The sequence below is a fragment of the Chionomys nivalis genome, chromosome 20, assembly GCF_950005125.1.
Source record: "Chionomys nivalis chromosome 20, mChiNiv1.1, whole genome shotgun sequence".
NCBI lineage: Eukaryota > Metazoa > Chordata > Mammalia > Rodentia > Cricetidae > Chionomys > Chionomys nivalis.
In genome coordinates, this window is record NC_080105.1 from 47902692 (window position 1) to 47930395 (window position 27704).

General features: G+C 41.0%; 1 protein-coding gene across 1 annotated transcript in view; it reads left to right on the forward strand.

Moving 5' to 3' along the window:
- Positions 1-3413: 3413 nt before the first annotated feature.
- LOC130862637 (disintegrin and metalloproteinase domain-containing protein 18-like) overlaps positions 3414-27704 on the forward strand; it is a 50433-nt gene continuing 26142 nt past the window's right edge. Inside the window, exons 1-10 of the mRNA XM_057752347.1 lie at positions 3414-3465; positions 4042-4118; positions 10870-10925; positions 13011-13089; positions 13555-13631; positions 16856-17024; positions 20905-20970; positions 22693-22764; positions 22963-23129; positions 23854-23935. Coding sequence (XP_057608330.1) covers positions 3414-3465; positions 4042-4118; positions 10870-10925; positions 13011-13089; positions 13555-13631; positions 16856-17024; positions 20905-20970; positions 22693-22764; positions 22963-23129; positions 23854-23935 — 897 coding nt within the window. The remainder of the gene's footprint in view (positions 3466-4041; positions 4119-10869; positions 10926-13010; positions 13090-13554; positions 13632-16855; positions 17025-20904; positions 20971-22692; positions 22765-22962; positions 23130-23853; positions 23936-27704) is intronic.

A 27704-nucleotide genomic window follows, 5' to 3' on the forward strand; every position in this document is an offset into this window, starting at 1 on the left:
CCAGCACTCAGGAAACAGAGGCAGACGGATCTCTGTGAGTTCAAGGCCACCCTTGGCCACAGAAGACTGAATATCTGTCTAAAAGAGAATCAGAGATCATACAAAGCTGATCCCAGGATTTGGAATTCCATGGCTTTGATCCCAGCACTAGGGGGTTTTATTATTAAGACATATTGAATTCGCACTACACTTTCTATTTCTTTTTTTTTTGTGTGTGTGTGTGTTATAATACAGTTACATCACGTCCCCCCTTTCCCTTTCTCCCTCTAATCCCTCCCATACACCCTTCTTGTTCTCTTTCAAAGTCACAGCCTCTTTCTTCATTAATTGTTACAGGCTCTGTCTGTGCATGGTTCCTTGTACATAGGGTTCCAGGACCATTCAGTACTGACAGTTCCTTGATGTGTTCTTTCCTGGGAAAGACTGTTTCTCCTGCTCACAGCTTTCCTTAGTTCCCTATCATTCTTTGTGTGGGGCTGAGGCATCTTGAGCTTTTCCTCTCCTACTTCAGCGTGTCTGTCGTCCTCCTTCAGCTCAGGTTTAGGCAGTCATGCTCGTGAGATGTTCATGGGTGTAGCTTCTAACACCACTAGGAGGCTCGATCTCACAGCAAACTCCCCGGTTCTTTGTGTCTTAGAGCCTTTCCGTCCCCTCCTCCAGAGTGTTCCCCGAGCAAGGCAGTTGTGTTGTAGATGTATTCATCAGGACTGGGCTCGTGACTCTGCGTTTTGATAGGCTGTGGTTTTCTGTCATGGTCTTTGTTCTAAGGAGAAGTTTCCTTGCTGAGGGGTAAGGACTATGCTTACCTGTGGATGTAAGGACAAATATTTAGAATACTTAAAATGTAGTTAGGGGTAAGGCTGGTTTAGGAACGTGTTGGTTCTAGATTCTTTTCCAGGACCCATTGCTTAACCAGCCCTGGGTAGTTGGCAAGGTTTCCAGTACCAGGTGTGGCTTCCCTCTGGTTGAGTGAGCCTTGTAGGGAACTGTTTAGCATCAAGGTATGCGTGCCCCTCCTTCACCCTTAGGGTTATTATGCCATGCTGATTTTTCTTGTAGTTCATGGGCATCACAGCTGCCTAGGGGTGCTGGTAGCTTCCCTCCTTTGGAAGTTTGCATGGTGCCTTTTGCTATGATGAAAGCTAGGCTCGGGAAGGGGGTATTCAGGTCAGCACCAACTCAGGCGTCTCTGGGCCCTGTGTCTGAAGGGCATGGTATCTTCAGCAGTAGGGACTTACCTTCTGGGTGGTTGTCTGTTCCTCACATTAAGTTTAGAAAATGCTGCTTAAACAGATAAAGTACACCTGACAACATACTCTTTCCATATGGCCATTGCAAACTAGTTACACACAAAATAAAACAAACTTGGAAAAAAAATTTAGCTTTACAAATTTTGTGGATCTCAAACAGAGAAGGCCGGAGTACAGTCATGGGCTTATCTTGTTAATTCATCGTTAGTTAATTAAGTTTCTATACCTATAATTGCATAGTATAAATTGGGTAGCTTTTTAATAATGATGAGAATTTTCTAATGATGAGAATAATGGTGAGAATTAAGCTTGTCTACCTCTTGTGTGTGTGTGTTTCTTACAATAGCTGTTATGCAACATCCAAAGACACACTGGAAGAAGGACATCACCAAGAAACTCACTGTTACGAAGTCTGGTCCGAGAACAAGAGCTAGCCTGTCTCTCTTTCTTTGGCTTACAGATTTCAGTTCTACATACCTCCAAATAAAACCTATGGCTGAAAGTATACAGACTTGTGTCTGTGGCTTCTTCCCTCTGAGTCAGGGAGATCAGCACTCAGCATCCCACTATCTACTGCTACTCCTTGCCAAGTGCCCAAAGCCAAGAGCCAGCAAGCACGACAGCCTATTTCTCTCCTTCACTCCCCTGCTCTGTTATGTCAAGTTTCAGGATGGAGAGAGAGAGAGAGAGAGAGAGAGAGAGAGAGAGAGAGATCTCCTGGGTGGGAGCTCTTCCTGTGGGTCCCAAATAGTCAATATTTTCATTTCTGTAAAGGAATGTCCTAGACTGAGTTCCTGATCAGAGGTATTGATAATGGCCCTATGGCCCCTTGGAAATTAGAATTAGAAATTTCTTGTTATTTGTTGCTGTGGGGCTATTTCTGAATTGAAGCATTCCTCCTAATGGGAAGGAACCAGGGCCATAAAACTCATGAGAAGCGGATGACACAGGAGCTCCCTTTGGGTAGTTGTTAAGGCTCAGAGGACCCTCCCTGTGGTTCTCTTCAGCTGCCTGTCAACCAGGCAAGGAATTCTAGGGATGTACCTTTTCACGAGAGTCACGGCCAAGCTCACACAGCCTTCTGGTTGATGCATCTGCCTTGGTCCTGTGAGTAACCCCAATAAACTAGTCTTGGGTTGAGTTATGTGTGAGTTGAAATTTTGTTCCCAAGATGTGGTAAGCCTGAAATCTGCCACATCCTTCCTGAAGCTGAGCTTTCTGGGTGATTTTCAGCCTTCACGGCCCTAACTCCCCTCCTGGTTTAGGCTGAGGGTACATCTGACCCTTATACCCGAGTTAAAGTGCTCGGTCATGACCCAGAACCTTTGCCTAAAGCAAAGATGACCCAAGCTTCATCGCAGAGACTCAAATGCTCTTTTTTTCAAATGCCTTCAACTGTAATGGAATAAATGGGGAACATCCACCCAACTCAGTATTAGTCTGCCTTTAAAAGAACAGACCATGAATATCACTATAAAATGGTGATCATATAAAAAATGGTCATATATAAAATCATATATAAAATAGTCATTATGCTAAAATCACTCGGAAAGACCATGTCACACATGTGTAAAGGCAAGAATTAGTTTACAACTAGTAAACTGTTTCAGGGCTCCTGGTCACCGGAAATGAAGAAAGGACGGCGGGGGAAAGTCTATCAGACTCAGGGTTTAGCTGGTGGTTTGTTGCAGCAATAGAAGCCCTGAGATAGTCACCATTAACAGAACACACAAGTTGCATTTTAAGATAGCCTTCCCTTCCCTCTACCAATCATAAGCGAGCACAGTAAGAAAGGAAGACAGGAGAGGAGCGCTTTACGCTCCATGATTGCCTTGCCAAGAACAAGTTCTATTTACTCATTTGTCACATTGCTAATTAATAGGTGGCATTTCTAGCTTGCTTTCTGTCTTCCATTACAATATAAGAAAAAATGCCAGACAACTGTGCAGAGAACAAAAATAACCAAGCAAGACAAGCTCTGCTTGTGTGTACTTTTATGCCTCCTGCGAGGGCCTGGGCTAGAAGCTGGCGTCTGTTTTCTGCCAGGTGGAGGCCCTGAGAGCCTCGGGCTAGCCCTTGGTGGGCGTCTCCCACGCTGCCCACGTGCCCCTCGCCTGCCAACGGTCTTGGGCTCCGCTGTTCTTTCTGCACTCCGATCCGGCCATGCCTCTGCTCTTCATGCTCGCTGAATTTGCCATGCTGTTAGCCGGCGTCGGTAAGGCCCTGCGAGCCTCGCACTCCTTCTGTTTTGCTTTCCCATAACTGAGAGAGGACCACTGTGCTCCTGGATTCCTAGTGATGCCCCTCCTCCATCTTACCCCACCTCATCCCCAGCCCAGCCCAGGCCAGGTGAACCCAGGATAATCATGGTGGCTTCTGCTCTGTCTTTAAGTCTGGACCAACAAGAGGAAATCCGACTAGTCTTCCGAGATCCCCGAATTCTGGGAAGGGAGGCCGGAGGTGCCTGTGCACCACCATCCTCGTCTAATTGCTCCCCAGACCCCTGAGAGACACCCGCTTCAGCTTGATTCTGAGGAGGAGCGGGGAGGCAGGGTTGAACGTTGTCTATATTTTGTCTATATCTACATCATTTTTAATGGATAGTTAGAACGTCACCGGAAGTTGTGCATTGAGAAAGAGAGTGGGTTTAGAGCAAGTAAGTTTATTGACCATGTTAGGGCTCAGGCACTGAGCAACGCTGGTTGGAGTGGTCCTATTGTGGATTGGGGAAATAAACCAAAGCAACCAAAATTAAAAGCCCCAAACAACAAAATCCATGTTCTTGCTACAGATTCGGAAGGAATATGGCTGCAAGTCACCGTGCCAAGGAAGATAGACCTGCCCGAGGGCGAAGTTCCGGGAGAGAAGGTCAGTCCAGGTTTTCTGCTTATGCCTCAAGCCTGAGGGTGGCCTTTCATTGACCTATGCATCGGTCCTAAGCACCCTCAGCCTCTCCTCTCCTGTGCTACTTCCCTTTTCCCATCTCCTTTTTTTTTTTTATAAATCTTTTTTTTTAAATATTTATTTATTTATTATGTATACAATATTCTGTCTGTGTGCATGCCTGCAGGCCAGAAGAGGGCACCAGACCCCATTACAGATGGTTGTGAGCCACCATGTGGTTGCTGGGAATTGAACTCAGGACCTTTGGAAGAGCAGACAATGCTCTTAACCTCTGAGCCATCTCTCCAGCCCCTCCCATCTCCTTTTAAAGTCTCTTTTTATTTTTAAATCCCCCCAAATAGTGAACATTTTAAATTTCAAGAAATAGTGAAATCAATATAAAATAATTTCATGTAAAATGTGCATGACAATGACCCAACGTGCAAATCAAAAGCTCTGTTAGTAGCTTCTACACAATAAATTGGTTTGCAGTAAAATTGGACAAATGTTAGCACAAGCTGAATGAAGTTAGAGAAAGAAATATGTATAATATGTATAATATATAGTATATATTCATACACATGTGTGTTATATACAAATAAGTTGGAAGATAGTTTGCCTTTCTAGTTCTAGATAATGAAGGTTCTAATAGCCATTTTTGTAGATAGAAAATAATTTTCCTCACTGAGTACAGGGAGGCTTTAATACTTGACTACAGTTTGGCATACTTTTTTAAATTTGGAATTACCCTTGTTTTGATTTTTAAAAATTTAGTCCTTGGGGCTGGAAAGATGGCTTGGGGGTTAAGGAGCACTAAGCACTCTTCCACGTGGCAGCTTACCACTGTCCGTGGTTCTACTTCCAGGAGATCTGACATTTATGCTTTGTCCCATTTATTGATTTATTCATGTTGAACTATTCCTGCATCACTGGGATAAATCACATTTGATTATAGTGGATAAATTTTTCCTAATGTGTGGCTGGATGGGCCTTGCCAGCATATTTTAGGATTTCTGCACATATGTTTATTCAGTTTTGGCGGTAGTGCCTTTGTCCATATTTCTGTTTCTCTCTGTTGTCTAGCTTGATTACCACGGTTATTCTCAGCTTGACAAAGCCTTTGGAAACATTCTCTCCTCTTCAGTTTCTGCTATAATTTAAGAAGAATTTCTGTTAACGTTGCAGATCTATGTAGAATGAAACAGTGGGGTGTCGGGTCTGGTGCTTTTTTTTAAAGAGAAGAACTTTATGATTTGGAAGTGAAATCTTCACCATAGGCATCGTGAGGGAAAAAGAAGTAATTCTTCCCTTTAAGTTTTCTTAGATATTTTCAGAACAAAGGAAAAATCTGACTAATGAAATAATTTGAAATATTTTCATTTTTTTTTTGTGTGTGTGTATTCCATGTGAGTTCAATTTACAGGAGCTGGTTTCCTCTTTCCACTATATAAGGCTAGGAAATTGAACTTTGGTTCCCAGGTACAGTAACCTTACTCCCTAATATAGATACTTAAAACTTTAAATTTATTTTTATTATATTTTATCCCATGTGTGTGGTATGAAGGCATCTCTGCCATACCACACATGTGACTGTCAGAGGGCCACTTGGAGGAGTTGGTTCTGTCCTTCTGCCTTTGTGTGAATTCCAAAGACTGAGCTTGGATGAGTCTTGCACATCAAGTGCTCTGTCCACTGATCCATCTCGTAGATCTCAGTATATTTTATTACTGAATCAATTTGCTGTTATCGTTCTGTTCAGGGTCTAATTTCATCAAGATTAAATCTTGGTAAGGTGTGCATGTCCTAGGAATTTGTAAATTTCTTGTAAGATATTAAATTTATGATACATTGCTTCCAATAATCTCTAACAGTCTGTATGCCATCCCCTCCATTTGCTCTAACTGGATCGAGGACATCTTTGTTATTCCTTTCAAGGTGCTGGAGACCCAGCCCAAGACTCCTACATGACAAGCAGTCATCATCTCTGTCAGTTATACCCCAGATGCCATTTCCTTCGAAGATCTTCCTTCCTTTTGGTCTAGATGTATGTCATTTTGGGGACCGGGAAGCAAAAGAGCATAGTGAAAACTTGGACTCCAGGAAATTTGAACCAAACTCTAACACAACAGCAACATGGACTCTGTGAAGTAGGGCATAATGACAGCAAAAACTGAAATGCCCCAGCACACCTGTGGCATGGGCTACAGGACTTGGCAAGCCATTGACCAGTAGCTCCGCTCCCCAGGGGAGAGGATTGCCCCAGCCTCTCAGACTCTGGACAGTGGGTCCAGATCACAAGAAGACCTGGTCTCCTGTGGGGCAGATGTCACGACAGTTCAGGCATTTGTAGATTCAGATGTTCGACTGGGATAGTTTTCTTACTCAAAGATGGGGACAACCATGCTAGTGAGGCTGCCACAATGGCGTGTGGCTATTCTGCTGGTTCCAGAAGCAGACCACACTTACAGAGTCATTCTGGACTCACAAGGATGCTGCATATCGGTGGCGCTGGGGTATAGCACAACCTTAAGCTGTGTAAACGAGACAGCTGTGCAGCTGACTCCAGGGCCTGTGGCAGGACTGGAGGACGCTCCATTCGGAATGATGGCAGTATTTGTCATAGCACTGGGGGCCTCTGGCATCCTCCTTACCCTTTTCTAATTGGAAGAAGTTCCTATTGGCTCCAAGTTGGTTGCAAAAGGGGTATGAGGTAAGAGAAGCAAGGTGTGTCCCTCTCAGCTCTTCCTGGGATGCACAGAATCCACATCTTCCTTCCTACATCTCAACATGCTCTTGAGCCAATTGGAACGTGGCTATTTACTCACGTCCCTCTTCAGTGGTACGTGTGAGGGCTAGGGACATCTTGTAGACAATCATCATCGAATTTTCACTCCTCTATACTGTCTTTCCAGGGAAAATATTCTCCTTTTTTAGATTTAATCAGCATTCAGTTTCCACAACGGGGTCAAAGTTCTTCAAATTATCTTTTTGAGTTGTGCCATTGATGTAGCATTAATCAGCTTAACTGTAGTTACTCAAGCGAATCATAGGTGCTGCTGTCTGTTTGCCCTTTGATGTCTGTGCCATGTGTGTCAGCATCATTGATTTCATTTCTGCTGTCTGTTTGTAATCGGCGTGTTTACCAATTTGGTTAGTGAGATGTGACGGGGAATTCTTGATCAGAAGTAGCAAGGTTTAAGAAAAAAAATCCCCAAATTATTTTATTGCTTTCGTGTTTCAAGTGTTACCGATTTCTCTTCACTTTTCACTTCCTGTTTGCTTTAGACCTGTTGAACTCTAATTCTGTACATTTCCATGCTGTCTTCCCATCGTAGCATACTCTCGAGTCTTCTCTGGCCAGAGAATATCCTGTCCTGAGTGCATGTTCCAACTCACTGGTGCTACAGTTTCTGTCAGCTTGGACAGAAATATGATGACATGTGTGTACACTAAATTCTCTTGCGCTCTATACACACACATGTACACACACATGTACACACACACACACACACACACCCTGCTGGCCACATCTCATTTTAGTTTTAGTGATTTTGCCTTTTCTTGAATGTGTTACGATCACATTGGTGTTGTATGTAGACTGTATACATGCTTTCTTCCTCTTAAGAATATGTATTCAAGATTCTATCCTGCCCTTTAATGGCGTAATTGCTACTTTCTTTCTATTACTAAGCATTGTTTAAATGGACCACAGTTTGCTAATCAGTTAATTTATGAAGAACACGCTGGTTGCTTATAAGTTTTGGTTATTGCAAATAAAGCAGCAAGCGGTGTTCCTGGGCTGGTATAAAATGTTTGTTCTCGTACGTAAATAGCAAGAAAATGGCCCCCAAAGGGAGTGACCCTATTAAGAGGCCTTGTTGGAGGAAGTGTGTCACTGTGGGGGCGGGCTTTGAGGTCTCTTTGCTCAAGTTTCCCTCAATGTGACAGTCAGTTGACTTCCTGTTGCCTACAAGATGTAGCACTCTCAGCTCCAGCACCTTGTCTCCCTGCACGCTGCCATGCTCCCTGTCATGAACCTCTGAAACTGTAAGCAAGCCACCCGATTTAAATGTTTTCTTTATAAGAGTTGCCATGGTCATGGTGTCTCTTCAAAGCAATAAAAACCCTGAGACAGAAGTTGGTACTAGAAGTGAGATATTGCTGTGATAGGCCTGACCATACTTTTGTTTGGAGTGATATGGACTTTGGGGACTTTGGGTTAGGGAAGCAGCAGAAAACTTTAAGTACTACTTAGTAGGCCATACTGATAGGAACATGGAAGATGGTGCTGATGTAATTTCATGAGCTGTGGCGGGGGAGGGAGGCTACCTCAAGAGGTTTCAGAGGAGAAGAATTTTAGTATGTTGCTTAGAGATTATTCTTGTGATATTTTGATGTGGGAAGTGGTTGCTTTTTGCCCTTGTCCAAACAATTTGCCCAAGACAAAAGTGAAGAATTTTGACGATTCTGGTTAATATAGACTGTCATGCGGTTTTTAGTAGCAACTCTAATGAAGACTTATCATGAGGAGGACTAGAGGAAAGCTTTGAAGGAGTGTGATGGTGCACGCCTTTAATGCCAGCACTTGGGGGGCAGAGGCAGGTGGAGCTCATGCGGGTAAATTTCCATCTTGTGAAAAGGTATTGAAGAAAAAAAAAAAAGCTTAGAGCCAGGTGTGGTGCAGAGACTGGCTGGTCTACAGACCAAGTTCTAGAACATCCAAACTTAGGCAGTGAAGGAAGCAATCACAGAAAGCTGGTGAAGATGTAGTTGACCAAGGGGGCCATGTTTCAGCTCGAGCAAACAGCATAACTTGGCAGCTTCAGCCATGTTCTTCTGGCTTTGGAGTTCAGGATAGGAGAAACAGGTTATGGAAATTGCTTCTGCATCAAAGGAATGCTGCTGGGGCCAGGCTTGAGTCAGGGGTGTCCCTGAGTGGAGGCCTAGAGGAGACTACATTGCATGAAGTTGTGAAGTTGAAGCCTGGGTTGCCTTGGAGACCCCAAGATGCTGGAGATGCCAGAGTCATGGGATACCTGCTGAGGAAAGCTGTTAACTGGGGGTGAAGGCAGCCTAAAATGTTGTGAAAATGTTGCTTATATTCTAAGAGACTAGAACTTTCGCTGGACCCAAAAGCCGAATTAATCATATACCCTGAGGTCTTAGTAAGGAATTAGCTTACTGTGTACTCAGCCTGTTTATTTATTTAACCTGTCTGTAACAGAAAAGAGTAACAATTAACCTTAATTGCCTGGTATTTCCCATGAAATCAGCTTTTACATCCTAAATTAATGCATGGCCATGGTTGTAATCTCTCCCATGTCCCTGACTAAGAGCAGTGTATGTGTGTGTGTGTGTCTGTGTGTGTGTGTGTACAGCCAACGGGTCTAAAGCATTCTTACAACAAACATCCACCAGCAATGCTGGTAAAAGCATAAGGACGTTGCTTACTGATGGTGTTTGCAGTACTGTTTGGTACCTGAATTAGGTGGACCAGTCAGGGTGTGTAACTTAATCCCTTGCAAAACCTTACAGATTTCTGTAAAATAACCCTCATTCCTTTCTTGTGGTCAGTTTTCTGTGTTGTTTAATGAATGTTATTTCCAGCATTAATGCAGATGTTTACTGTATAAGGACACTATTGTTCTATTTGCTGTTTTCAAAAAAAATGAGTGTCAAAACACACAGGCATCCTAAAGCATTCTTCTGTGGACAGGCGTATAATACAGCCCCACAACCCTCCCACACCTAAGGCTAAGGGAACACTGCAGAAGAGGGGGTGGAGAGAGTTTAAGAGCCTGAGGCTTGGAGACCAAGGGACTCTTACATGGTATATTATTAACTCAGTTGTGAGGTCCAGCAAAAGTTCCAGACTCTTCCAGCATAAGAATTTTTTTTCATAAGATATATCACTGCAGTCTTGATTCTTCATTTATTCTAGAACAGTGTGTTGGATCTGATATACTGCTTAGCATGGGTCATAAGGGGTGCTGGCATCAGCTTTGCCCCAGATCTGGGTTATGAGCCTCCCTTCTAAAACTGTGTGTTCTTGAACTTCCTGGGTGTGTCTGGTCATGAGCAACACTGCCCATGTCTCCTGCAAAGTTCACAGGTTCTGGTAGATTAACTACAAGTGAGTCGCTGGGTTGGTGTGATCTCCATCTGTAGACGTGAACAGCGGCTCTACAATCACCTCCCGTTTCGCTTGGTTTTGTGTGACATGGAGGAGGGTGATTGTTACTCAGTTCCTGATATTTGGGAGCCCTGACCCTGGGCTGTGGAATTGTTCTTGGCTTCTTGTCTGCTTAGTCTTTTAGGCTTTTTTTTTTTAACCCCTTTGAAGTTTTGCATGTTGAGAGTTGAGATGTGTATACTATAATATGCATGTATTTATAAATTGTTATTTGTTCACTGGTTGATGTATAGCATAACCCTCAATCATTGGTTATTTATCTTTATTAGAAATATATATTTTCTAATAAAAGAAATTAATAAAATATCAGTAATTCTAGAATTATAGTTTTCAAAATATTTTCCTTTTTAAACATTTCAAGCAACACACTAAATCACACTCTTCCAAAGTCAACCAACTCTAAAATCTTACTAATTAATGCAATATATTTTAAAGAATATGGTCATTTTTAATGTGCTGAGATAGTTTTATTGAGTGAAAAATAGTGTCTTACATTGCATATGTCTGCATTACTAAATTATTTTTCAATTTGTTCTATTTTAGGTGGCTTATGTCATTTCAATTGATGGGAAATCCCACTCTCTGCGTCTCAGGAACTAGTAAGATGTATTTTTTCTTTTGGAAAAAGTAAATATCTATACTTAGTTTTTACTCTTTTAAGTTTATATGCAGTATTTAAATCCAATAGTATGATGGTCAATCAACTTTTCAATTTAGGATTTGTTAGGTCCTGGATATTAGGTGTACGAGGCTCTTGTATTTAAATTTTCAGATTTATATTTTAAACTGAGAAATGAATTATGTATTTGAAAATCTTCAATTGGACCCAAGCATGGTAAATTACATGGATTTCTGAAGTCAAAGAGTTACTACTCAACTGCCTATTGTTGAGAAATTCAGGTAGGGTCAATTTTATGGTGCACTAATTATTTATATGACTTAAAACAGTCTTCCTTAGTATGTTTTGTATATTAAAAATCTCCTGTGTCAGCTACAGCTTCTCAGTGCTTTGCAGTAATGTTTCTGTCCTTAAAAAACAGTTAGCTTGACATTTTCATCCATCTCTGTTCCCACCCACAGTTCAAAGCACCAATCAATCTTTTTTATGTCATCCTTGCATCTTCTCAGCCTTTCTTACGAGAGGAAGCAGGTGGCCTCTTTGCAGCCTCAGGGACAACAAAGATGTGCAGCAACAAAGATGAGTCGCTTGTCTTCCTTTTTGCTTTGTGGCTGAAAAGGTTGTCTTCATCCATGGTGTCTGCCAGCTTTACAGGGACCTTTCCTTCTACAATGCATTCCATTTAAACGGGATCAGAAATTTTGATAAGATTATCACTGCCCTTAGGGTTTTTAACAATATTATGTGTTTTAATCTTCACTTAGTCATTTATTCTCTCCCAGTTGAGGACATTTGGCACAACTGGTCAATGTCCTTTCCATAAATGGACTCCACTGGACTCCAGAATGTCATCAACCCCTGGCCCTGGTTTGACTCTTACCAGTATTCCTAATCTTGTTATTCTCTCTGCATCAGCCCTTTGCAGATTCTTCTTCACCTTTCCAAGCTGAGGACACAAAATGAACCTCGTGTCCAATGTGTATTCAGTCAGCTAGTGTTTCAGTTCAGTCTGGTGGCTGTACCTGTATTCTCTGACTATTGATTGCTTGTAGTTTATATCCATACATTACTCCATTGCAACGAAAGCTGTGCTCAGTCACTATTTCTTTTTCATAATCAAATGTTTGCTCCAAGTCGTGTTGCTAACATGCTAAAAGTGGAGCCCAGATGCTCTTCCCAAATCTGCATTACTCATGAGCATCTTAGTAAATGGCAAGTCATCTCTTCCAGTTTTTCAATAAAAAAAGAAAGAAAAGAAAAAGAAGAAAAAGACAAGAAAGAAGACAAATATATCCTTAGCATCTCTCTTACATTGCCTTGCCCAAGGTTCAGTGGGTTTTTCAGGTCTAATTGGGCTTCTACCATGATTTCCATCACCATGCCAGACTCCGTCTTCTAACTAGCTTTGGCTTCTGTGTATTTGCCATGCACATTGTTCTCAACATAGCATTGCATGTGACTCTCTTAGAACGTTGATTGGCTACTATCTACATATACCCCAACCCTCTGTGACTCAATCTCACTCCGTCACTCCACACTCTAGGCCAGACCCAGTACTCATTGCTACTCTTTGTATGTGCACAGCTATGTCTGGCTCAAGACCCTTTCATTTTGTCCCAGTTCGTCTTGAAGGTCCCATTGGCCTGTCCTTTGTGTCTGGTCATCTATTCACGAGTGCTGTCATGTCTGACCATATACTCTGTGTAATCACTCCACAATAACCAGGCCTTGTTCTCTGTCATATAACCATATGTGACTCTGACTGTCTTGTTAGGACTATATTCCAAGGCCCAGACGTGGGACTGTCAGGTGATATACATACTAGTGAGTATTTGTTCAATGAAGACATACACAGAAATACCTGACAGTGCTGTCCCAGGGTTGAATTCTCCTGGCTCTGCCCATATATCAGTTTTTAAAAAATAGTATCAACAATGATACCACACTAAAATTACTGTTATTAAATCATGCTATTATATAAATCCATTGCACTAAACATTATTTTATTAATGTGTTTATGCATTTTAAATGATGACTGAAATTCTATCTGTTGGTTTCCTTCTAGCTCATTCTTATCCCGGGATTTTTTGGTTTATACATATAATGAAAATGGATCATTGTATACTGACTTTTCACACATTATGGTAAGAATTAGATGTCTTAATATTTGTTATCTTATGTGTTGTTGCTGAAAAGGATCTGTAGTATAATTAGACCACATCTCCCTCTTAGACATTGTTTTTGGTTGCTAAGACGAACCCTGGGCCTTTGCACAGTCTAGGAAAACTCTATCATGATGTACTCTCCAAGACCCATGTTGACACCAATTCAAATGTTTAACTCCTTGGGACTGTGACCTATTGTATGGATGACTTCTATACATAGAAATGTCCTGGGAAAAAGATAGAAAAATGGAGAAAACCCACAAGTAAAGAGAGGGCCCCAAATCTTATTTCCTGAGAGTTTACACTAAAAATTCTACACAATTCATGATTTAATATTATCAAATCTTTTGCTATCACGAGCCTTCTAAAATATTTGACAACACACTTTTTTTGTTGTTGTTATAAAAAGAATTTGCGTCTTCACCCGTGTGATCTGTTTTGCAGACGCATTGCCATTACCGAGGGTATGTTGATGAATTTCCAGATTCCACTGTGACCCTCAACATCTGCTCTGGCCTCAGGTAATAGCATCCTAGAGACCGATTATGTAAAAGCACAGAAGGATGCACTTTAAAGCAAAGCCGTGACGAGCAGATACAAACAAGAGGACCCACCAGCGGGACTCTGAAACTTTCTTTTCCGATGATCTTTTATCTGTGCCAACACATGGACCTAAGCTGTCACTCACACTAACTCAGCTGAGGCCACTTGAGTGGAGGTGTTTCCGGGATGCTGGGCAGGAAGGGATGGTTTGAGAAATGAGGACTTCAGAGCGCTTTAACGCAGTGCTTCTCACCTATGGGTTGCAACCCCTTTGGCAACCCTCTATTCCCCAAAATATTTACATTGTGATTCATAACAGTAGCAAAAGTAGTGTTATAAAGTAGCATCACGATAATTTTATGGTTGGGGGTCACCACAATGTGAAGAACTGTCTCAAAGGGTCGAAGCAATCGGGAGGCTGAGAACCACTGCTCTAAGGCTAGCGCTTCTCTTTTTGTGTCATTATCTCACTATGGAAAACGCCCTTAATTGATCATTCAGTCTATAGGCCCATTCAGTATGGTGTCAGTTTCGTGCCGTGGCTGAGGCAGCTGACAAAGAAGACCCCTCAGTGGACAAGGACAGCAATAAGTGATTTCTTCGTTACTGTAGGAAACATGAAAAGTTTATCCAGGGAAGATGATTCAAGAACAGAGCAATGATGTCCGCAGCCACCTTTCCCTGTTAGTGCATTTTGGGATGCTTGCTCTGCATCCTATTTTCCTTTAGTTTTACCTTATAACCACGAGAAAGTTCCTTGCGGACTTCTCATCAGTTCCTAGGACGTTGCTTTTCTTAACACATGGTTTTGATTATAAATATATGAGCACATATTAACTGTATGTCTCAGTCGATCTACTGGCGACATTTCCATACAGCTCTGCACTGTGGTTTGATTGTTTCTAACCTCCAGCTCTCTTCTTGCTCATACATTCCTTTCTCTTGCAGTCTCTCTACTGGTTTCAGTCACCCTTAAAAGTTGTTTTCTAGCTCACATTGAAACAGAAATTTATACTTAGCTTTCTGCATCCCCCGTAGTTGGCTTTGATGTGATATCACTTAATACCATCCATTTCCTGTAGAGGCCATGCTATTTTATGACCAGATAATACTCAGTTCTGTAGAGATCTCATATTTTCATTGTGTAGTCATCTGTTGGAGACATAGGCTAATCCCATTTCCTTCCATGCCTTGGCTACTGTAAATGATGCTGCAGTCATAAAGTGCTGTTTTCTTTAGGGGCCCTGACCTTGTGCCCTTATGTACGTTGTGGTTTGCTTCTGCCAACTCATACGATTGTGAGTTGAAAGCCCACTCCCAGGTGGTGTCACAATGAATAGATGATTAGACCACAAGGACACTAACCTTGTTGAAGGATTAATCCATGATGGAATTGTGGTGGAATGACCTATGAGGAGGAGGGGCTTAGGTGGGGGAAGCAGGTCACTGAAGTGGGTCTTTGAAGTGTCTGTCTCGTTTCCCTCCCCTTGGTTTCTGCCTGAAATGAACTGGGCAACTGTTCTTTTGTGCTTCCTTTCGCCACGAAGGTATGCCTGGTCACAGACTCGGACCCACCAGTCCCCCTTGCAGCTTTGATTTGTATTTATCTGACAGCTAGTGAACTTGAACACTTTTTCATGTCTTTACTGGTCCCTTGAACATATTTTGAGAAGTGACTTCTATGTCTTTTTATCCATTTATTGACTCAGTTGCTGCTTTGTCTTCTTAATTTTTGAGTTTTTTGGCAATTGTCTGATGTGAGACAAATGACATTCATTGTTCTGTTGATTCTTTGCCATGCAGATACTTTTACTTTAATTCTATCTCACCTGTTAATGCTCCTCTTTTCTAAGCAAAGTCCTTGTCAACACTTATTCTTGAAGTGTTTCCTTTATTTTTTTCTTCTAGTGCTTTTAAAGTTTTAGGTCTTGTTCTAAGTTCTCTGGTCAATTTTTGTTGAATTCTATATAAGTTAAAAGATCTACATTACTGTTCTACTTGTGAATATCTAGTTTTCCCAACAATGTTCATAAGGAGGTCAGACCTCCCACCCAAGATGTTGGCCTGTTTGTCAGAAATCAGTTTGCAATAGATGTGTGGGTGGGCTTACTTCTGGCTTCTTGGTCCTACCCTATTGGTTTGTGCTTCTGTCAATAACGTGCCATTCTGGTACTATAGATAGCTTTGTAGTGTAACTTGAACTTCAGTGTTTGGATACAATCAGATTTTTGAATTTGCTCACAATTACTTGGATGATCAAAGTCTTTTGTCCTCCCACAAGAATCTCAAGATTCCCCCTCACCACCAAGATTTAGGGCTTTTTCGTTTCGTTTTGTTTTGTTTTTAAATAGAGATTGCACCGAATCCGTAAATTTCCTTTGGCAATGTGTTAGAATCTCTCCTGTCTGTGACTGTCTCATAAACTTGTGTTTCACTCAGTCACTGTGGCAAGGTATCCTCAGGGACCCTAAACTGTACCTTTCCTGACCCAAAGAGTGGTGTGGTCCCCAACAGTAATGCCTCTTCTAGATACTTCCTGGTTACTACCCCCTGTGATGCTGAGAGACAGAGTGAATCTGTTATCCCTGGCAGGCCTTATTTCATGTTGTGTTTGAAGCTCATAAAGATGAGGGGTTTCTCCTGCAGTGGGCTTGCTAGTCTCATGTGTGCTCACCATGTCTTACCTTGGGCTCTGCCCACTGCCAAGGAGCCAAACTTGAAGTTGCCTGTGATTTTGTACTTTGCTCTAAGTTGCCTTTCTGATTCCATTTTCTCTCTGTTCCCACAACACTTCCCTTCTCCTCTCACCAGAGCAGAACTTCTCTTGTTTGTGCTTCTCTGATGCCTGTTATTCCCAGGAACACACGAAGTAGAGTTTAATTTTGTCCCACTGTCCCTGCACCTCAATAGACCTTGGTTTCTAATACTGTCTGTTAAAAGGAGTGCAGTGTTGCCTAGGGTGATGTATGCATACATGAGTCTCAGCACTTGGTAGCAGAGGCAAGAGGATCCAAGGTTTGAGGCTACCTGAGCTATACTTAAGAACAATAGTGGTGATTTTAAATAATGCTGCCTGCAAACACAAACAGGAAAAATGCACGAAACCATTTGTTTCACGGTGGTTTCTTATTTCTCACATTTAGGACAATGGCTTGAGGGGCATTGTACATGGTTTTGATAATGATTGTCTTTCTGAATTCAGGGGATTCCTACAGTTTGAAAATATCACCTATGGAATTGAACCACTGGAATCTTCAGCAAGATTTGAGCACATAGTCTATCAAGTGAAAAATGGCAATTCAACGTTAGCAAAAAATTACAGTCGTATTTGGCAAACAGACCAGCTCGATAAAGGTCATTTCAATGCACAGGTAACCATAGGAGTTCTGGTGGTAAGGAACACTGTGGAATCCCTCCCGTTGCTCATCAGTCACGAAGAGACACTAGACTGATGAGTATGAAGAGTACATTCCATAGCTTTGTTCTCTGCCTTGACATGAAACATTCAGGTTGCACATGCCTGGAAGGTCACCTGGGATCCTACTTCACATTTCCTGCTTTATGATCTAGTTGTAACATCTTCACATCGGTATTTTTCAAAAGAAACATTTGTTATTAAAATCTTTTGAACAATGAAAGGATACCACTAATTTCAGTAGTCTGCTCAAAGTGATTTCAGTGTTTCTTATGTAGCTTTCTATGCTAATCGGACATACTTTCTAATAGGTAATCATTGCTATGTTACCAGAGGTGGAAAGAAATATTAGCAAGCTTTCGAACCAATTAAACTATGACTTAAATAAGGTTCACTAATAAGTTGACCTTGGAAATACTAAGTTACATAGAAATAAGAAATGTAGTTGAGGGGTTCTGCCTCATTCATCACTCAAGTGTGACTGTAAGATGGGTATGTACTGAACAGTTTCTCTAGGCCAATATAGAAAGATAAAGAGAATAGAGAGACACTTCTGACTTAATTAGAATTTTAAGTTTGTTGGAGTGTTGTGCCTTTTGAAACCTATTTATTAGAGCCGCTTGCCAATGCAAAGCCCTTTCCTCCCATCAGAAGAAACACGTTTATCACATTGCCTTGGGAGGACGGTTTTGGCTGTCAGCTGCCCAGAGGATGGGTGTCTTATTTGGTTTTATGACAATTGCATCTGTACTTCTTTGCCCCTCAGAAAGCATAACAACCCAGCCGCAGATGGAAGTATCTATATGATTACAACACTGTAATCTGCCCGATATAAACTATGTTTAAATACTTCCGGCTGTGACAGGACCCCCTACAGCAGGCACTGAGCCCAGGCCATGTGCTATCACAGAGTTCCCTTTCTCTCAGTGCCTGGGTGGAGGCCTCCCTGGATACGGTTAATTCTCACAATGTTACTCCTGATGCCTAGCTTTAATTGCCAAGTTGACACAGTCTCCAGTCACCTGGGGAAGGAGGCTCCAAAGCTACACAGAGAAAACCTGTCTTGAAAAGACGAGAGAGAGAGAGAGAAAGAGAGAGAGAGAGAGAGAGAGAGAGAGAGAGAGAGAGAGAGAGAGAGAGATTGTCTAGATTTCAGTCAGCATTTAGGCATGTCTATGGGGGATTATCTTTATTAGTGGGAAGACCCACCTACTTTGGGGTAGCACCACTTTTTGCTACCATATGACACTGTTTCTGGGGAGATCTGACCACTCCAGATAGGATTACAAAGACAGATCTGAGTATGGATACTGACGAGGTCCAATTGAGTAAACCGATGTTTTATTGGGGTTCCCCACAGGGCTGTGGGTGGGAGGTTATTTACAGAAACGGAAATGATGACTCAAAGACAGCTGCGCCACCTTAAAATATCACCAGAGCATGAGGAGCGGCTAGCAATAACTAATAAATAACAAGACTGGAAACCTGTGCGCACTGCTCCTGCAAGGAGCTTGGCAGAATAGAGGGTGTCTCTTCTAGGCAGCTCAGACTGGCTGCGCCTGTTCCAAGCAATGCACACTTGCAGCCATGCTGCGTTGAGGAAGAAGGACTAACTCTCAGGGCCCTTTGCCCAAAAGAGGGCCTGATTTATTCAGAAGAGGTTTATCCAATCTCATTCTGCGCAGTAGTGAAAAGGAGGGAGGAACTTCTGTCTTAATTAATCTTCTACAAGAGTCTCATAAGGGAGACGATTGCTTCTCTGGCCTTATTGACTCAGAACACACAAAGGCACAATCAGCTCTTACCACCTGTGTGTGGCTTCCAACCCATGGGGACTGGGGAGGGGCATTGCTTTCAAGGCTTCACTGCTTCTACCAAATGGTCTTCCTCTCCCACACATAGGCGTTGCTGAGTCAGAACCATGAAAGAGTCACAAAGGAAAAACAGGGAACAAGGTACTTTGAGCCATCCAAAGCATAGCAGTCGGAATTAAAATGTTTTTCTCTGAGATCCATTAATTCCAAATAGATTCAGCATATACTATATAGACAGAAGGAATATGTAGTTGTAAATGACTTTGAAGTATTTGGGTAACAGTTGGAATTTAAAGGCAAAGATTAAACAATATTCCTCAGAAATACCATTCCCATATAGGCTGGACTGAGGGTGTCTCTCAGCTAGCCTTATGACATATAAATCTTGGGAAGTGAGAGATTTAATGAATCTGGTCAGTTTCAAGGACTTCCCAAACCTTTTGAGTTTTCTATTTCCTGAACGTAAAAAACTTTCCATGGAATGAATTGTTTCACCTCCATTTGTTTCAACCACATTTTATCCATTGTGTAGTAAAAGAGGATAATAAAATTCAATGTTCATTTGATGTAGACACTCAGCAATCTTGTAATAGAGTGGGGTTTGCCCCTGATAAATACTATCCATGGAAACCTAATCAAATATGATGCTCAGTGACACAATACCGATTGCTCTCTTGTTAAAGTTTGATAAACTCAGGGACGTCCCCCTTTATCACTCTACCCATCATGATAAAGGATTCCTTGGTGGATTATGTGATACTCCTAAATCCAATGATGGAAATACACCTGTAGTGAGTATTATATGAAATATAAAAATCCACCACACTCCTATAAACAGCAGGGGGAGTGTAGAAATGTTGTACACACAAACTGCAAAGTGCTGATTTAATAAAAAACTAATTAAATGGAAATACTATTTATTTATGGGACTGTAAGATTTGCCATAGGAAGGACTATGTTTTCTCTGAAAGTGACATATGAATTTCTCATAATTGTTAAAAAAACTAACAAGAAGATAAGTACATACATGGGTACTATATATCATTATAAGATAATATGTATTTACACAATAAAATGAGCCATAGACAAAATCTTACACCATAAGCAGCTATGACTGCACCATTATTGACAATAAAGGAACTTGAAAATATTTTAGAATCCAAGACATAAATCAAAGGCACAACCTCTAGAAAAAAAGAAAGACCAACTGGCCTCTGTTGTTCATTTCCCAGCTACAAAGACTCCCGAAATAATCACACAGAAAACTATATTATTTAAGTCACTGCTTGGCTAATCACTTAAGCATATTGCTAGCTAGCTCTTACATCTTAATTTAACCCATTTCCATTATTTTATATTTCACCATGAGGCTCGTGGCCTACTGGCAAGGTTCCAACTGGCAGGTTGCATCTTTTCCCCTCACAGCTTCATGGTGTCTCACCTGTGACTCTGCCGTCTTTCTCTCAGCATTCAGTTTAGTTTTCCCCGCCTAGCTCTGCTCTACCCTATCACAGGTCAAGGCAGTTTCTTTATCCATTAACCAATAAAAGCAACACATAGAAGGATTTCCCACACCAGGCCTCTCTTAAAGTCACAGTGTTTTAATCTGCAGAAAGTCATGTGACAGTAACAAATATGCAAGATACACACAGGGAGGATGTGATGAAGACTCTTCTGTGGGTTTCTTTGAATTCATGATTTCTTTTTTAATTGTAGTTGTTACACACAGAGAGAGAGAATGAGAGAGAGAGAGAGAGAGAGAGAGAGAGAGAGAGAGAGAGAGAGAGAGAGATTCATAGGCAACCACCAGTGCTTAAAGTTCTCCTTCTGAAGGTGAAGCCCTCACAAGGTACCTCTCATGTCAAGGACATCTTGAAGCAAAAGTTATGTTTTGCAATAGTTTTTTATATTTAGGTCTTGATGATAGTTTTATATATGTCTTCCCTAACTTCTTTGCATGTTAACTTTGCTTTTAGAAAGTTCGGTACACATTAACAGTTAATATTTTTGGTTGTTTTCCAGGATAAAAATGATTCACAACTATTACCTCAAAGTCTAAAACTGCACATGATAGTGGGAAAATCTTTGGTAAGTCAATGTCCCTTCTTTCCTCCTTCCTGTCCCCTTTAGTCACATTTCCTTCTCTTCCCTCCTTTTCTCTCCCTCTCCTATTTCCTCTTCTTTTCTGTTCACCCTCTCATTTCTCCTACCCTCCTCCATTTCTTCTCCATTTTTTCTCTTCCTTCCTTTTAATAAAAAATTTAGAGACAGAAATGATTTGTTTTCTTTGAGCTCACAGGTCTTTTAGTTTGTTATTCATTCTACATTGTCTGCTTTATAAAATTTAATTTTGAAAAGACCTAAACAGTAAGAGAATTGCACTGTGACGCAGTGTATGTTAATATAAACTGTGAAATGGTGAAACATTGGGAGGTGCAGTAGCTGTGCAATGCTCACAGGAAAGATTTTTAAGATAAGTAGCAAAGAATTTAGCAGATGCTCACAGTTGTAGGAGCCAAAATCAGGTGTCTCTGAAATAAGCTACTCTGTTTGTTGAGTGATAGGCGAGTTGATGTAACTGGAATGGATATAGCCATCATCCCAGGAGTGTGGGTTTGTGAAGAAGGATTTGGGAAATACTAGCCAGAAAATAGGTTGAATAACTCCTATCTTCTGTACATGCTTACGGAGCCTAAGTACACAGGTTCATATTCTTCTTCCCAATGAAAGTTGAGAATTTGGCCCAGGGCTAGGACCTACAGCTCTGGTGCTAACCAGGAGTCCGACCAGGGTCTCTGGCGCCAGGCTGTGGGGCCCCCATGTGGCGAGTGAGTTCAGGGTCCAGAGGTGGAAGAGAGAGAGATGTGGAGTGTGGTTCATGGACTCAGAAGAGGGACGCTTCTGAAGAGGAGAGGGTACTGAGGAACAGGCCAATGTGTGTGACCTGTTTGCCATCCAATTCCAAGGCCCAAGGCCACGAAGCAGACAAAAGGTCCTGAGATGAAGTCTAAGTCCCCTGTTACCACTGAGGGCGGAGCAGGGTGGGCCACCACCTGGGGCCTTGTTGGTATCCAAGGGCCACACTGCTGTGGGGCCCTAACTATCTGTTTCCAAACTTGTACCATCAGATGCCAGCACTTAGGAATTGAGCCACCGAGAAAGAGTGGAGGAAGCAGTCCAGGGCTGATTGTGCCCCAGTCAAAGCCATATCTTCCTTTTCCACAAAATAAATAAGTAAATAAGTTAACAAATAAAAAGTAAGCCAAGGGGGGGAAGAGACCAGGAGCACTCTGAATTTTAGCTCCTCCCCCCCCATTCCTTCTTGCATTTGCTCTTCCTCATTTGCCAAGCAGGCACAGAGAGGCAGTTGGACCCCTGTGTCCAGCTGCGGAGGTCCAGTTATAACGAGGTGGAATTCGCAGAGCTTGCTGGTGCCTCTCATTTAGTCCCTTTTCTGCTTGACAGTCTTAGAAGTTTACATTGAGTCTGTTCTAAATGCCAGTGCGCCATTGGGTCTTTGTTTTTTAATAAAAATTGCTATTTTAAAAATTATTATATAGTTATATTTGTATAACTGTAGTGTTTATTATAATAATTATGTTTATGTAATATAGCTTATATATGATTGTATTATAATTAGCATAACATTTTACATGTCATTGATAAAATGAAACTTTAATAAAAAATATTAACATGTAGAAATACTTGATAAACCTATGATTGTCCTAAATTTCCAAAATAATTTGGCTGTTGAAAATTTACTGTCATATTATACTAATAAAGTCTCAAAAACTTAAATTTGTGTTTCAGTACGATTATATGGGATCCGACATTATGGCCATAACACAGAAAATTTTCCAGATTATTGAGCTTGTCAACACAGTAAGTTTTTAATTTTTCAGATTTCTAATTTCATGAAAAAAACATTGAATATAATTTGCATTTTATAAGTATGGAAAATTAATGACTTGAATATATTTTTATTAGATCAATTTTCTCAATACTCTAGTGAACATCCTTCTGTAGTTTTTATATACTAGCTGATGCATTTTAAACATACCCTGTAAATCCTGTTCATAGATGGTTACTCAGCTGGAACTGACGGTTGTGTTAGCCTCCTTAGAACTGTGGTCAGATAAAAATCAAATTTCTACTGATGGAGATGCTAATGACATTTTACAAAGACTTTTGGAGTGGAAACGAGACTATCTTACCCTACAGTCCCATGAGATAACACACTTACTCATGTAAGTAGACAGTGCTCTGCATGATAAACAGATTAATAATTCCACTGAAGGTCAGTTTTTGCATTCATTATACTCTTCAGTTTTCTGTAGGACACATTGAAGATATATATATATATCTTCATGTATGAAGACAATAGTTTAAACAATGACGACCAATTTCATATTAGCATATTTTATATTTAAAGTAGAATTAATGTGAACAAATCCTGAATTGCATTAATTTATATATCACTTTTATTACAGATTATGTCAGCCTAATCTAATTAATAATATAAAAATTGTTTATTTATTTTTACCTATACAAATTGATGTATTTCATGTCACTTTTTCATAGGAATAGATTTGTGTAGGTTGCTTTGTGATAATTTATTATTAAATAAGGGCTTATGTTTAAGATGTTAGCAAAATGACTTTTTCTACGAGTTAAAAATGAGTTTCCTTACTTTTTAACTTTTAGCGGCTTAAGGAGTTATGGCACAACAAGGGAGATGTGGTAGCGTTTCAAATCATAGAATAATATCAAATCCTGGAGCTAAGTGAAGAAAAAAGCTTGATATCAAATAGTTACAATAATTTGAAAATTTTTCAAACTTTATTAGATATCCAGATTGGACTTTTATATGTTTCTCAAGTTTTTTTTTTTAACTTCATGAGGAGGTAAACAAATGCTTATATGTTATGCTATGTGATTACATGAATACAAAGTCAAACCATCATGGTGTAGTTACAGGAAACATCCAAAAACTATTGGAGCAACATCACCGGGTGAAATATGCAATAAAAGCTATGTTGCGGGTATTGTCATGGTATGTAGTTTTCATCTTCTTTATATTACTACTTTTCAACAATCTGATTATTAAATAAGTGTTTATGCAGGAGTTAAATGGTTTCCAACAGCTTATTCTACCCTATGTATGTCTATTCATTATTACTCTGCTGGGACAAAGTTGTTTGAGTCTAAGAACATCCCATTGTATTACACATTTCAAGCATAATCAACATAATACAAAGACTAGTATATTCTGTAAATAACTAGTTGTGACATTTGCTAAAGTTGCCTAGAATTTTTAAGTAGCACAAACATTAGCTCAAAAGTAGAGACGCCTCCGTGTGCCCAAGCTCAGGCAGTAGCGAAAGCCATCAACTTGAGTTTGCCATTTCATAACCCTTCATGCTATCTACACAAATTTCATTTTATTCTCTTATGAGCCAAATAATGGACTAATATTAAATTGCTTTGATTACACAAGTGGCTCTTCCCGGATTTAATAATTACATCACATTGGTTTGTCCAAATTCTTTAATAAAATATGTCTGCCTTCCTCTGTGTTTGAGCAAGTCCTCTTTCTCTATGCTAGCGACATTCTGGGGAGTGTGTCTTCTCTTCTTGACACTGAACAGAGGACACGGTGCACAGCTGTGACGTGACAGTTCTTGCTTTGTCTCCTTTAGAACATGCGCATTTCTGTTTCACATTCCACCGACTTACGTCTCTAAAATGACCAAGGAAAAAAAGAAGCCAGGCATCAAGGGAGCTGGATGAAGGAGAAGGGATTTGATTCTTTTAAATTTCTGGTTAATTGTAGTATTTAGAGTATGTATATAATATCTAATATAATAATATATGTATATATATGTACACACATGCACACACCTTGGAACTTACTGGTCTCTATTAATCCCCTCGGGAACTTTGGTGTGTTGCTTGCTTGCAGCGTCTATAGCTGCAGTTCTCAACTTGTGGGTCGTGACCTCTTTGAAGCAGGTTGAATGATCCTTTCACAGGGGTGGCATGTCAGATAATCCTGCCTATCAGACATTTACATTATGATTCAGAACAGTAGTCTATATTAATTATATTCACACGTATAAAATCATTTTACTTCATCTTTTCTCTGCTTTTAGTATTCTGCTTCATTCTGCAGTGTTTCAAGGCCCTTCCTTGGGCCTCAGTCCCTCACCTGCACGCTGCTAGACCCGGTCTCCTCAGTGATGCCTTGAATTGAGAATTAGCTTACTTTTCTGTTTTTAAAATAATGCTCTTATTAATTCTTTGAAAATTTTGTACAGTGTTTTTTGACTACATTCACCCCCTCGACATCTCTTCCTTTCCCTGCTCTCTCCTCTTTTATATTTTTGGTTGTGAGCCTAGGCTTTAATGGTTGAGCCATCTCTCCAGCCCGTCTTTCTCCTCTTTTAAACCTACCCATCCAGTTTGTGCTGGCACACTATTCTTAAGTATGGAGCTTGCTCTGCAATGTGCTATACCAGGTTTCACACTACCAAAAATGACTTTCCCTCTCTCAGCAACAATCAAATGTCAATAGTTCCTCATTTAGGAGGTGAGACCTCCCGTCCTCCATACTGGGATTTTGTGTGGCTTGAATTTGTGCAAGACTTGTGCATGCTGTCATAATTGCTACGATTTCATATGTGCATAATTGCTGTGATTTCATATGTGCATCTGTCTGGCTTGTTACATCTGGAAAAGAGTTTCCTTGAAGTCATCTATCACCCCTGAGTCTGTATCTTTCTGTCCCCTCTTCCATATAAACCCCTGAACTTTAGGTGGAGAAGTGTGATATAGATGTCCCACTTAGGGCTGAGCACTCCCCAGTCTCTTGTTCTTTGTGCATTGACCACTTGTGGCTCTCTGTGTTAACTGCCATTCGCGGGAAGATGAAGCGATGAAGGCTGAGAGATGCGCTGACCTATATATAGGTATAACAATAAGTCATTAGGCATCTTGTTAATGCTGTATCCATTTAGCAGACTAGTAATAGGTTTTCTACTAGGGACCATGACCTATCTAGCCACAGATTCTTGATCTTATTGACAGTGAGTGACAGGTATAAGTTCCACCTCGTAGAGTGGCCTTCAATACAATAAACAGGTGGTTGGTTACTCTCAAATACTCATGCCACTATTGCGCCAGAGGGCGGATCTTGCAGCCTGGCCTTTGATCGTATCCCTCAGTGTTCATAACTGTGTGAAGCTGATGATGACTTTTCTCCCCCAGGAGTGTGCATAGCACCTTCTAGCACTATGCAAGCTAGCTATTAGGCATTGAAGCTTCCAGTTGAGTACATGTTGTATGACTGAATATGTGATGTCTTCAGCAGTAGTAGCTTACTGTCAAGTTGTGGACAGTAACCAATAACATTGGTGATAGCCTGTATTGTTCCAGTTGTGGTGGGGGAGGAGTCTAGGGTAATCCACTGGTCAACAACTCAACAGGAGATAACCCTTTCCTAGTGCTGATGGTGGTAGCATATGGCATCTAGTTGAAGTATAATTTGGTTTCCTAATCCCAGATTTTTGAGCATCTTCTGTTGCCTCATCAATGATTTGTAGCCTGATAAACTAGTGCTTTTCAGATCCCGTGATAGAAAACTGTTTTTGTCTTGTAAGCAAGAGATACATGTACCCGAGGAGCATGCCTCACCCTTATTGTTCGTTAGTTCTTGCGGAGTTTTAATGCAAATTAGTGCACAGCTTCACTAAATCTGTTACTATGAGACTTTAATTGGGATCGACTGAATGCTGGAATGTAAGGCAGTTGTAGATAAGTGAAGCCCCGAGTCCCTCTCTGATGCTTTTGCCAACTAAAGCAGGTCGTGCTCATCTGCCTGGTGGGTGAATGCTTTACTTTCATTTTCATTGCTGACAAAATGCAACTTAAGGGAGAAAGGGATTCAGTCGGCTTCCAATTCCAGGATACAGTCCATCGTATCACGTGAGTCACGGCCTCAGGATATTAAAGCAGTCAAACCCATAGTCAAGAGCAGAAAGAAGTGAATCTTATGTGTTTACTTGCTTACTTGTTCTCAGCTCAATTTCTCCACTTATATACAGGTTAGGACCCTCCTGCTTGGGGAATGGCGTTGCCCACAGTAGGCTGGGTTTCCCTACATCAGTTATCTTTTTTTTTTTTTTTTTTTTTTTTGGTTTTTCGAGACAGGGTTTCTCTGTGGGTTTTGGAGCCTGTCCTGGAACTAGCTCTTGTAGACCAGGCTGGTCTCGAACTCACAGAGATCCGCCTGCCTCTGCCTCCCGAGTGCTGGGATTAAAGGCATGCGCCACCACCGCCCGGCTACATCAGTTATCTTAAGTAAGATCGCCCACCACAGGCATGCCCACAGGCCAACCAACATGGACAATCTCTCATTGAGATACTCTCCAGGTGCTTCTAGATTGTGGCGAGTTGACAAAACTAACGCCATAGTCAGGCTTTTTGCTTCTCTCGCTTAAAGGTCCTATAATGATCTCACCTGTACTGTATGCCTTATAGTATGAGAGAAATTCTAGTTCAGATGTTAACAAGTTACAAGAGCTCATTGTGGCCATTGCAACGCAAGTCACCTGTGTGCCAGTAAATCTTTATTCATGAATAGTCATATTTGAATGGCATATAGTTTTCATGTACAGAAAAATATTTTTCTCTTGAAATTTTAAAGTATTTTAAAATATAAAAACTGTTCTTAGTTGTAAAGTACAGGAAAGCAGGCAGTGGCTGGATTTGATCTGAATTGTTTGCCAGCCCTGTAATAGTCCAGTCAGGTCTCATGCTCAGAA